The following is a 13087-nucleotide window of genomic DNA, read 5'->3' on the forward strand; positions in this document are numbered from 1 at the left end:
ACGTGTAATCCTCAATCCCACCGTGTAATCTTTTTATCCCACCAAGGTGAACACACTGATATCTATTATGTAAATAACTAGCTATCCAGTTAAAAGCCAGTCCTCTAATACCATACATCTGTAATTTTTCCAATAGTACGGTATGATCAATAGTATCAAATGCTTTCTGTAAATCAAAAAAAAAACAAAAACCCAAGTGTATTGCTTCTTCTCTATTGCATTTGTAACTTTTTCCACAAAATCTATTAAAGCCAAAGAAGTTGTTCGATTTTTTCTGAAACCAATCTGCTGTTCGTTAAGTATATGATGTTTTTCTATAAAATTTTTCAACCTCTTTACAAATATTTTTTCCAGAATTTTAGAAAACTGTGGTAACAAAGAGATTGGCCTATAATTTGAAAAAACGTGTTTATCGCCAGATTTAAACAACGGTATCACCTTAGCAATTTTCATTCTGGAGGGAAATTTCCCAGTCATAAGTGACAGGTTACAAATATATGTTAAGGGTTTGATAATACAGTCAATAATGTTCTTAATCAAAACCATATCAAAGCTATCAATGTCAGTGGATTTTTTTCCCCTTAATTTTATGAACTATGTTACAAATTTCTTTTTCATCCGTTTCTCTAATAAACATTGAATCCTGAATTTTATTAATTTACAGTTGTCCGTAGAACACTTTGCCGTAGTTACAATTGAAATTGATGATTTTTTTTTTATCAACATTAACAAAATAATCATTAAAATAATCAGCAATAATTTTATTTTCTTTTACAATTTTATCAGAGGCTATATAAAAGTAAGATAGATAATCTTTAACAACTTTTTTCTTTTTAATGATTTCACCAAATAGCTTTCAGGTTCCCCTAATATTAATTTTATTTTTCTCCAACAAATCGCAGTAATACTGCTTCTTACACAATCGCATAATGTTTGTTAATTTATTTTTAGATGTCTTGTATACGAGGGCTGTCCATAAAGTATAGGTCCTTTTTATTTTTTTCAAAAACTATATGGATTTCATTCATATGTTTTTACGTCAGACATGCTTGAACCCTCGTGCGCATGCGTGAGTTTTTCCACGCCTGTCGGTGACGTCATTCGCCTGTGAGCACTCCTTGTGGGAGGAGTCGTCCAGCCCCTCGTCGGAATTCCTTTGTCTGAGAAGTTGCTGAGAGACTGGCGCTTTGTTTGATCAAAATTTTTTCTAAACCTGTGAGACACATCGAAGTGGACATGGTTCGAAAAATTAAGCTGGTTTTCAGTGAAAATTTTAACGGCTGATGAGAGATTTTGAGGTGACACTGTCGCTTTAAGGACTTCCCACGGTGCGAGACGTCGCGCTGCGCTCTCAGGCGCCGTCGTCAGCCTGTTTCAAGCTGAAAACCTCCACATTTCAGGCTCTATTGATCCAGGACGTCGTGAGAGAACAGAGAAGTTTCAGAAGTCGTCGGTTTCAGCATTTTATCCAGATATTCCACTGTTAAAGGAGATTTTTTTAATGAAAGACGTGCGGACGGGTCCGCGCGTCGGGACGCAGCCGGCGCGGAGGCACAGGAAAAACACCTCCGTATTGATAACCATTTGTAAAATCCAGGCGGCTTTTGATGGCTTTCAGTGGAGTGAGTATATGAGAAATTGTTTAACAGCTGGACATGTTCCAACTTGTCCTTAAGGCTTCCAACAGAGGTGTTTTTCCTGTGGCGGAGCGTCGCGGCGGCTGCGAGCCGACGCGCGGACCCGTCCGCACGTCTTTCATTAAAAAAATCTCCTTTAACAGCGGAATATCCGGATAAAATGCTGAAACCGACTTCTTCTCGTATTTCCTATCGGCTTCATTAGTTCTAAATTTTAAAAACTGCTTATACAATAAATGTTTCTTTTTACATGCATTCAGGAGTCCCTTTGTTACCCAAGGTTTATCAGTCCTTTGTGTATCTCCGGTTTTAGGCACCGATGAACAATGTTAATCATACAGATTAGATACAATAGAAATAAATGATTCATATGATTCATCAACATCATCACAATAAATTTCACACCAATTCTGGCACAATAAATCCCTTCTGAGTTTCTCAATATTAACATTAGTTATTTTCCTAATAAAAAGTACAGTTTTTGTTTGGTGCACGCTGTCCACTGATGATTGAAAGGCTACAAAAACTGGCAATTGATCACTGACATTGGAAATAAGTATTCCACCTGTTATAGTCCCTACAGTGGCATTTGTTGATATGTTGTCAATGAGTGTTGATGTGTTCCTAGTTATCCTGGTTGGATGTGTGATCACAGGATATAGACTCATACAAAACATAGAGTTTAGAAATTCAGTTATTTGTAATTGACCATAAGGGTTTAAAAAATCAATATTAAAGTCTCCACAGACAAACAAAAGCTTGTTATTATTAATTGTGTTGTACATGTGAGTCAGTCTATCCACAAAAGTATTGATATCTGATCTTGGAGCTCTATAAACGCAGCTTATAATTATATTTTTTGATTTTTTTACATTTAATTTCAACTGTAACACATTCCATGATATTTTCCAAGGAAAATGACATACTATGTATAATTTCACATTGGTGATTAAAACTTACATAAAGTGCCACACCACCACCTCATTTATTCTTCCTGTTTATTACAAAAAAGTCATATCCCTCAAGCTGAACATCATCCTCTAGCTCCTCTCTCAATCAAGTCTCAGTAATTACTATAACTGAAAATTCCTTATTTGATGTTCTTAAAAAGTCCTGAATTTTAGAGAAATGTGTAAGGAGACTACCACTATTAAAATGTATAATAGAAAAAGTCCCATTTATTAAAGAGTAATCCTTCAGTTTCTCTTCAGTGAAATATTTACAATTTTGAATAATATTTTCACAAAAAAACAAACAATCTGGGTCAATATTGTTTTCAAAGTTATGAAAACTGTGTTCAGTATCAAAGATTTTTAAGCTAGACTCCTTTAAGCTAATTACATACAATTACAGTTGTATGGAAAAATTTGGGCCCCCCTGATGATTTCCATGATTTTCCTTTATAAATCATTGCTTGTTTGGATCAGCAGTTCCAGTTAAATATATCATATAGCAGACAAACACACTGATATTTGAGACATGAAATGAAGTTTATAGGATTTACAGAAAGTGTGCAGTAATTATTTAAACAAAATTAGACTGGTGCATCATTAATCTTTTTTTATTTTTGCTTGATGGTGAGCTGCAGAGCTTCTTAACAGTCTTCCTGTGTTCAGTATTTGTAAATAAACATGTACATTGTGAACGTCACACTGTCAGCAGAGGCGCGCATCAACTTTTTAAGATCACAGCTGTCGGCCTCACATGCACGCACACACACACACACGCTCTGTAGCTCCGTCAAACATTGTTCCAGTTTCATGATTAATCCGTTTAACAGCGTCCTGAATAAACTGTCCCTGTGTGTCTCCACGTCATTTCCAGTCATCTATAGTCTAATTTCTTTTGTGTGTTCATGTTGTCTGATGTGACGTCGTGGGGAATCCCTGCTCAAAGGACTTATTTACATGAAATTGCATATTTAAACAGGGCGTGGCCAGGGAGGAGTTTGGTTCCACGTTCAATTCCATGTTCAGAATGGAACGTGCGTGGATCCACACCTACGCACACTTTGATACATCTGAATATATTTGTGCTTATGCCACATTCAGGGTTTTGGTGTACACCATGTTTTAGTAGAAGGTCCACGCAAGTCTTTGTACACGAAGCCGCTGAAGATCTGTATAGAGGAGTGGGTCAAAATCCCTGCTGCAGCGTGAAAACTTGGTCAAGAACTACAGAAAACATCTGACCTCTGTAACTGCAAACAAAGGTTTCTGTACCAAATATTGAGGTCTGTTTGTATCAAATACTTATGCAAATAAAATGCTTAATTTATTATTTAAAAATTAAACAATGTGATTTTCTGATATATATTTTTTTAGATTCTGTCTCATTTTTATCATAGTGTACCTATGATAAAAATGACAGAGCTCTACATTCTTTGTATAGGTGGGAAAACTTGCAAAATCAGCAGTGAATCAAATACTTATTTGCCTCAGTTGGATCAAATGGTGAAGGAGGACTTTGGAAAGACCTGGTAAGCCCAAACGGATAGTGTAGGTGAACTGGGAACCTCTGGAGGAGCCCACTGTCCAACAGATCTTCAACTCTCACCTCCGGCGGAGTTTTTCTAGCATCCCTGTGGAGGTTGGGGGCATTGAACCAGAAATTACAATGTTCAAAGCTTCCATTGCTGAAGCTGCAGCAAGGAGCTGTGGCCTGAAGGTCTTAGGTACCTCAAGGGGTGGTAACCCTCGAACACCATGGTGGACACCGGTGGTCAGGGAAACCGTCCGACTGAAGAAGGAGTCCTTCCATGATCTGTGATCTCGGAGAACTCCAGAAGCAGTTGCAAGGTACCGACGGGCCTGAAGGGTGGCAGCCTCTGCTGTGTGTGTGTGTGTGTGTGTGGGGGGGGGGGGGGGGAGCAAAGCAGCACGTGTGGGAGGAGTTCTGAGCAACCATGGAGGCGAACTTTTGGTTGGCACCAAGGTGCTTCTGGCGGACTGTGAGGCACCTCAGGAGAGGAAACATGGAACCATCCAAGCTGTCTACAGTAAGGATGGGACTCGGGTGACCTCAACTCAGGAGGTAATCCACAACTGGAAGGAACACTTTGAGGAACTCCTGCATCAGACCGGAGCACCCTCTATAGAAGGGGCAGAGCTAGAAGCTGATGGAAGATTATCATCAATTTCCCTGGTGGAAGTCACTGAGGTAGTCAAACAACTCCAAACTGGCAAGGCCCTGGGGGTTCATGCGATCCACCCAGAAATGCTAAAGGCTCTGGGTGTGGAGGGATTGTCTTGGATGAGACAACATTCCATTGAGGTCTGGGACAGTGCCTAAGGAGTGGCAAACTGGAGTAGTGGTCCCCATATTTAAAAAGGGGGACCAGAGAGTGTGTGCCAGTTACAGGGGCATCACACTACTCGGCTTCTCTGGTAAAGTCTACTGCAGGGTGCTGGAAAGGAGGGTTCAGCCGACAGCCAAACCTCTGATTGAAGAGGAACAATGCATGTTCCATCCTGGTCGTGGAACAACTGACCAATTCTTCACTCTCACAAGGATCCTGGAGGGTGGCTGGGAGTATGCCACCCAGTCTACATGTGTTTTGTGGACTTGGAGAGGGTGTTTGATCATGTACCCCAGGAGATACTGTGGGAGGTGCTGCAGGAGTATGGAGTGAGGGGGTCCCTTCTCAGGGCCATCCAATCTCTGGACTCACAAAGCAAGAGCTGTGTTCCGGTGCTCAGCAGTAAGTCAGACTCGTTTCCGGTGGGGTTGGCCCCCGCCAGGGCTGCCCCTTGTTATCAATCATGTTTCTGATGTTCATGGACAGGATATCAAGGCATAGTCAGAGGGAGGAGGGTTTCCAGTTTGGTGGTTTCAGGGTCTCATCAGTTTTTTGCAGATGATGTGGTCCTGTTGGCTTCCTCAGCCTGTGACCTCCAACACTCACTGGATCAGATCACAGCCGAGTGTGAAGTAGCTGGGATGAGGATCAGCACCTCTAAATCTGAGACCATGGTTCTCAGCAGGAAACTGATGGATTGCCCACTCAGGCAGGAAACTGATGGATTGCCCACTCAGGCAGGAAACTGATGGATTGCCCACTCCAGGTAGGGAATGAGGTCTTGCTCCAAGTGAAGGAGTTCAAGTACCTCGGGGTCTTGTTCACGAGTGAGGAAACAATGGAGAGTGAGATTTCCCGGAGAATCGGTGCAGCAGGGGGCGGTGTTGCATTCGCTCTACCGTACTGTTATGATGAAAAGGGAGCTGAGCCAAAAGGTGAAGCTCTCGATCTACTGGTCAAGCTTCATTCCTACTCTCACCTATGGGCATGAGGGTTGGGTCATGACCGAAAGAACTAGATCACAGTTACAAGCAGCCGAAATGGGCTTCCTTAGGAGGGTGGCTGGTGTGTCCCTTAGAGATAGGGTGAGAAGCTCAGTCATCTGTGGGGAGCTCGGAGTAGAGCCGCTGCTCCTTCACGTTGAAAGGAGCCAGCTGAGGTGGTTCAGGCATCTGGTAAGGATGCTCCCTGGGCGCCTCCTTAGGGTGGTGTTCCAGGCACGTCCATCTGGGAGCAGACCCCGGGGAAGACCCAGGACTAGGGAACGCCTCAGGAACTCCCAGTCAGAGGTGGTCAATGTGGCCCGGGAAGCTGAAGTCTGGGGTCCCCTGCTGGAGCTGTCGCCCCCGCGACCCAATCCTGGATAAACAATTGACGATTACATGATCGTATTCATTGTTATTGAGTTATTATGTTAATAACATGGAGAGGATGTTTCCTGCAACACAGATACAGAAGGTGAACTGACCCACAGGGGGCAGCGCAAAGCAAAAGGTTAACAGATGCTGTGTATTTGTGCTTTTCAGTTTTCTCTTTGTAGCCAGTTGCTGAAAGTACTTTTTTCCATTTATCTGTTGCGTATTGTTGCAGATATGTCCCCTGGTGGCCGACGCTGTGTCTGATTTAAACCCTCATTTGAAAACTCTCAACGGTAAAAGCTTTTATTTACATTAAACATTAATGCTGACGGTGTTTAATTTCAACATATGAAGGACATTCTTCTGCATGCTGCAGTTTTAGCTCGAGTGGATCAGTACGCAGAGATCGACTACTCCATGGTGTCATCACCCACAGTTTCAAAGTCTTCAGTCAACTTGGATATCAAGGTCAGTCACTGGACATTGATCAGTGAATGTTCTACACGTTACAGCGTGAGGAAGCATTTAGATTACAAGCTGACAGATCTATAAGCTTTGGAAATTAAGAAACTGACAAACAAACTCATTGTAACTTCAAAAACACCTGCTCCTAATTTCCAGCACGTGTGTGATAAGTCCTTTTTTTTATGTTTTGAAGTTATAGTCTTTAATTCATATATTTTACAGGGTATGTGTCCATGCTTTTCCAGAGCCTAAGAATAATTGTAACTCCCTTGTTTGCACTTGGGGTCACCACAGCAAATCCAAGGTGGATCTGCATGTTGAATTGGCACAGGTTTTACGCCGGATGCCCTTCCTGACGCAACTCCACTTCACATGGAGAAATATGGCAGGGGTGGGATTTGAACCTGGAACCTTCTGCACTGAAAACAAGCGCACTAACCACTTGGCCACCACCCCTGCCAGCCTAAGAATAATGATTTGGAATTGTACGTCATCAAAGTAGAGAAGCTTGAATCTTCGACTGGACTGGGTTGCTTGACATGAGGACGTTTTGCTTCAAATCGTAGACGTTTCCTCAGCTAAAATTCTTGCTCTGGTAGTCTGACTTCTGTCTTGACCCTTGTAGAGAAGAACAAACAGAAGCCACAAAAGCTGGAGTTTTAAACCTAACCAGACCCCTCCTACTGAGAGGCAGACTGCTATTGGCTAGTGAGTAAAAAATGCTTTAATTAGCACCTATTGTGCTCTAGTTAGCACCCTCCTAATGACAGGGTAGCTGTCCCTCCTAATGATGGGACTGACGCATCTCCTGACGACGTGAATGACTCATTACCATGAACAAAAGACTGAAACTGCTTTGACCTGAGTACCCCATTGTAAACAGGGGACAAATCGTGTCGCAGACCCCCTCCCCGGTTAAGACTGGGTTTCAGCTGTTTCACATACAATGCCTTCTTCACCCCTCTCTCAAACCATTTCTACTCTCTACCTAAGATTTTAACTTCCTTGTCCTCAAACGTGTGGTTAGTGTCTTTAAGGTGGAGATGAACTGCAGACTGAGGTCCACTGGCGCCCTCTCTCCGGTGCTGGTATAGCCTTTTGTGTAATGGCTGCTTAGTCTCACTTATGTAGTGTTCATTACAGTTTTCCTGACATCTGATATAATACACTACATTGCTCTGTTTATAACTAGGGATCCTGTCCTTAGAGTGAACTAATTTCTGTCTCAAGGTGGTACCAGGTTTAAAGTAAACTGGGATTTTGTGCTGTCTGAAGATCCTTTGTAGTTTTTCCCCTACTCCTGCTAAATAAGAGAGAGACACTCCTCTTCTTGTCTCCGTCTCCTGTCTGTCTGGTCTCTTTGTTCTCTGGTACTTCTGCACTTTATCCAGGGACCATCGTGGGTAAACACATACTGTGAGGGCTTTCCGGACATGTTGTTCTTTAGCCTTTCCCTCTGTAGTTGTGGGCACCTGTAGGGCTCTGCGTTGAAGAGTCCTGATCACCCCGAGCTTGTGTTCAAGGGGGTGGTTTGAGCCAAAGAGCAGATATTGGTCAGTGTGAGTGGGTTTTCTGTAAACCCCTGTCTGGAGCTGCCTGTTCTCTCCAATACTCTACAGTAGCATGTTTGATCGTGACCCCAGTGTATCCAAAAAGTATTCACAGTACTTCACTTTTTCTACATTTTATGTTACAGAATTATCTCCTCAAAATTCTACTCATAACACCCCATAATGACAAAGTTAAAAAGGTTTCTTTTGAAATTTTTGAAGATTTATTAAAAATAAAAACACATACATAAGTATTCACACCATTTGCTCAATACCTTGTTGATGCTCCTTTATTTTTTTGGCAGCAATTACAGCCTCAAGTCTACTTGAAAATGATGCCACAAGATTGGTGCACCTATCTTTGGGCAGTTTAGCCCATTCCTCTTTGCAGCACTTCTCAAGCTCCATCTGGTTGGATGGGGAGCGTCGGTGCACAGCCATTTTCAGTTCAATCAGATTCAGGTCTGGGCTCTGGCTGGGCCACTCAACGACATTCACAGAGTTGTCCTGAAGCCACTCCTTTGATGTCTTGGCTGTGTGCTTAGGGTCATTGTCCTGCTGAAAGATGGATAATGACCCTACAATGAAAGTCGCCCGTTTGAGGTCAAGAGCGCTCTGGAGCAGGTTTTCATCCAGGATGTCTCTGTACATTGCTGCATTCAGCTTTCCCTCAATCCTGACTAGTCTCCCAGTTCCTGCTGCTGAAAAACATCCCCACAGCATGATGCTGCCACCACCATGCTTCACTGTAGGGATGGTGCCTGGTTTCCTCCAAACATGATGCCAAAGAGTTCAATCTTTGTCTCATCAGACCAGAGAATTTTGTTTCTCATGGTCTGAGAGTCCTTCAGGTGCCTTTTGTCAAACTCCAGGTGGGCTGCCATGTGCCTTTTACTAAGGAGTGGCTTCTCTCTGGCCTCTCTACCATACAGGCCTGATTGGTGGATTGCTGCAGAGATGATTGTCCTTCTGGAAGGTTCTCCTCTCTTCACTGAAGAATGCTGGAGCTCTGACAGAGTGACCATCGAGTTCTTGGTCACCTCCCTGACTAAGGCCCTTCTCCCCCAATTGCTAAGTTGAGATGGGCGGCCAGCTCTAGGAACAGTCCTGGTGGATCTAAACTTCTTTCATTTACAGATGATGGAGGCCACTGTGCTCATTGGGACCTTCAAAGCAGCAGAAATGTTTCTGTACCCTTCCCCAGATTTATCCCTCAAGACAGTCCTGTCTCAGAGGTCTACAGCCAGACCTTTGACTTCATGCTTGGTTTGCGTTCTGACATGCACTGTGAGACCTTATATGTAGACAGGTGTGTGTCTTTCCAAATCAAGTCCAAACAACTGACTTTACTCCAGGTGGACTCCAATTAAGCTGCAGAAACATCTCAAGCATGATCAGTGAAAACAGGAGGCACCTGAGCTCTATTTTGAGCTTCATGGCAAATTTGCCAAGAAAAAGCAAAAAAAAAAAAAAAAAAACAATACCCAAACCCTTTTTTCATGTCATCATTATGGAGTATTGTGTGTAGAATTTTGAGGGAAAACATAAAATTTCACCCATTTTGGAATAAGGCTGTAACTTAAAATGTGGCAAATGTGAAGCGCTGTAAATACTTGATGCACTCTTTGCAAAGGTTTCAGAGACTCTGCCCCCAATGCAAACATGCTGAACATTGAACTTGTCTTAGGTCTTCGGTAAGTGACCGAGTTCTGTTCTTTCAAAAGCACCCTGACTGGACCCCATACCAAACTTTAGTAATTCTACAGATACGCTGATCTGAACAAAACCAAACCTATATCTTCAAGTACAAACATTTTAACAGTTAATCAAACACAAAGTATGAACAAATGAAAGACAAGAAGACATCACATTTTAAATGTGCCTCAGTTGTAGTTAATGGCCTTGAAGATGGAATCTTATTCTTATGATGTCATTAAGTGCTGTGAGGCCGCACTCAGTCTGATGGACAGCCACACCTGTTTCTAATCCATCATCAATCCAGCATCCACCAGCCGTCCAGCAGAAGGCAGAAACAACTACGGGTTAATACACTGGCAAGAATGAGTCACCCGATGCAGAAGTTTGATTGTGGTGAGGTACAAAATGAGAAACTGAAAGGTGTGGGCTCAGGTTATCTCATCCGTCAGTGGTTTTGACATGGAACCTGTCTAGACTGTTCCAAAGCCTAGTTTAAAAAAAAAAAAGAAAAGAAAAAAAAAGAAGACGTTCAAATTTTTTGGTCTGTTTCATCTCAGGGTGAATTTTACAACATCGGGAAACATCAGGAACCTCCGTTCTCTCCTGCAGTCTTTTCCCTGCCACCAGAGAACAACAACATGTTGTACATCGGACTCTCTGTCTTCACTGCCAACTCTGCAGGCTTTGTCTACAACAAGGCCGGAGTCCTCAGCCTCTACATCACCGATGATATGGTGAGCCACAGCCTTCTACTCAACCTCACCTAATGACTACACAGCACAGGGACACACATAAGGGACAGACACAAATCCAGATCCACATCTCTCTGGTCTGCAGCTCAGGGAAGCTCCAGAAGAACGTCAGCCGTGACAGCAACAGAGAATATTAAACAGAAAAACTCAGGATAAAAAAAAACGTGTTGTGAAATTCATTTCACAGGGTATGAAAGTTTCATTCTAGAATTAAGGTGTAATCAGACATTAATCGGCACTGACAGTGGTTACAGTGTGAATGTATTTGCACTGGTGTAAATCCATAAATGTACTGTCATCTGCAGCATTTAAACAGAACTATGTTTAGTGAAATGTGGGCTGAAGGTAAAGAAGTCGTGTCCACATTACTGTGTCCCACATTCTCCTGCTGGCTGAACTCTGACGGAGCATGACAGTGTTATTAGTACTCAGGTGCGAATTCCTTCCTAAATACTTGTCCTGTGTTCTTTGTGTTTGAACTCTTAACAGACGAGGGGTCTGCTGAGAAACTCTGGTTTTGACTCAGTTGGTCACGTCGCGGTTTGAGGTTCTGGGTCTTCATGTGTCTCTGTCTTACAGATTCCTAAAAGCTCTCCCTTTCGACTGAGCACCGCTTCATTTGGAATTTTCATCCCACAGGTGACAGAAAACCACACGCCAGTTACACGCCGAACCCCGACCCACACGACACTTTGGCACCAAGGTTCTCACTGTTTTGTCAGGTTGCCAAACTCTTCCCGGGTCTGCTGATGAAACTCATGGTGAAGGCAACAGCAAACCCCCTCTTAACCTTTGAACCCAACAATGCAACCGTTCAGGCTTCGGGCACAGTGACGGCCTTTGCGATCCAAACCAATGGCACGCTGTCTCCCCTCTTTATCCTGAATCTGGTAGGTTACACCGTTAGCTAAACAAAGTACGATCGACCTCCTGCTTCCTGCTGTAAATGGAACACTTCAGCACAATTAGAATGTCAGCAAGTATGTGAATTAATGACCATGTTTGTTTTCAGGAGAGCAGCGTGAGCGCAAAACTGTTTGTCAGCAGCTCGAGGCTGGCTGGAAGCGTGACCCTCAACAAGTGAGTAACAAAAAAGTTCAGCAAAGAGATAAAAGGTCCTTTCACAGCCGAACATCAAGGTTTAATTCCACCTCATTTGCACAGCATGAACATGACCCTGGGGACAAGTTACGTGGGAGACTTCAAGGTGAAACACACACACACACACACACACACACACACACACACACACACACACACACACACACACACACACACACACACACACACACACACACACACACACACACACACACGACCATAGATATCTTTTCAGATGGAGAACCGGGGTGATCCGTTCATTCACTGGCTGTTACCAGAACGCCACCATCTTGATTAGCATCTAACAACCAGAGATAAATAGAAATCAATGTGGTCATGTTCAGTGATTTCAAGAGAGTTTCAGGATAAATCTGCATTTTCCGTGCTGTTACATTTATTCAAACTCATTCCCATGTTTGTACAGACACTATTTGTCAAAACAAATACAGAAGAGGATCAGACTGTTTATACAGTAGTGTTCAGAATAATAGTAGTGCTATGTGACTAAAAAGATTAATCCAGGTTTTGAGTATATTTCTTATTGTTACATGGGAAACAAGGTACCAGTAGATTCAGTAGATTCTCACAAATCCAACAAGACCAAGCATTCATGATATGCACACTCTTAAGGCTATGAAATTGGGCTATTAGTAAAAAAAAGTAGAAAAGGGGGTGTTCACAATAATAGTAGCATCTGCTGTTGACGCTACAAACTCAAAACTATTATGTTCAAACTGCATTTTTAGCAATCCTGTTAATCACTAAGCTAGTATTTAGTTGTATAACCACAGTTTTTCATGATTTCTTCACATCTGCAAGGTATTCATTTTGTTGGTTTGGAACCAAGATTTTGCTGGTTTACTAGTGTGCTTGGGGTCATTGTCTTGTTGAAACACCCATTTCAAGGGCATGTCCTCTTCAGCATAAGGGAACATGACCTCTTCAAGTATTTTGACATATCCAAACTGATCCATACCTGGTATGCGATATATAGGCTCAACACCATAGTAGGAGAAACATGCCCATATGATGATGCTTGCACCACCATGCTTCACTGTCTTCACTGTGAACTGTGGCTTGAATTCAGAGTTTGGGGGTCGTCTCACAAACTGTCTGCGGCCCTTGGACCCAAAAAGAACAGTTTTACTCTCATCAGTCCACAAAATATTCCTCCATTTCTCTTTAGGCCAGTTGATGTGTTCTTTGGCAAATTGTAACCTCTTCTGCA

The 13087-nt window shown here is 42.7% G+C and overlaps 1 protein-coding gene across 3 annotated transcripts in view; it reads left to right on the forward strand.

Moving 5' to 3' along the window:
* The window catches only part of LOC117507672 (bactericidal permeability-increasing protein-like), a 35589-nt gene that overhangs the window by 14758 nt on the left and 7744 nt on the right, over nt 1-13087 (forward strand). For all 3 annotated transcript variants that reach the window (XM_034167494.1, XM_034167492.1, XM_034167491.1), the window contains 7 exons: nt 6526-6586; nt 6670-6761; nt 10564-10740; nt 11338-11397; nt 11481-11648; nt 11771-11838; nt 11923-11965. In XM_034167494.1, coding sequence (XP_034023385.1) covers nt 6526-6586; nt 6670-6761; nt 10564-10740; nt 11338-11397; nt 11481-11648; nt 11771-11838; nt 11923-11965 — 669 coding nt within the window. The remainder of the gene's footprint in view (nt 1-6525; nt 6587-6669; nt 6762-10563; nt 10741-11337; nt 11398-11480; nt 11649-11770; nt 11839-11922; nt 11966-13087) is intronic.

Source organism: Thalassophryne amazonica, chromosome 3 (genome assembly GCF_902500255.1).
Source record: "Thalassophryne amazonica chromosome 3, fThaAma1.1, whole genome shotgun sequence".
Classification (NCBI taxonomy): Eukaryota; Metazoa; Chordata; class Actinopteri; order Batrachoidiformes; family Batrachoididae; genus Thalassophryne; species Thalassophryne amazonica.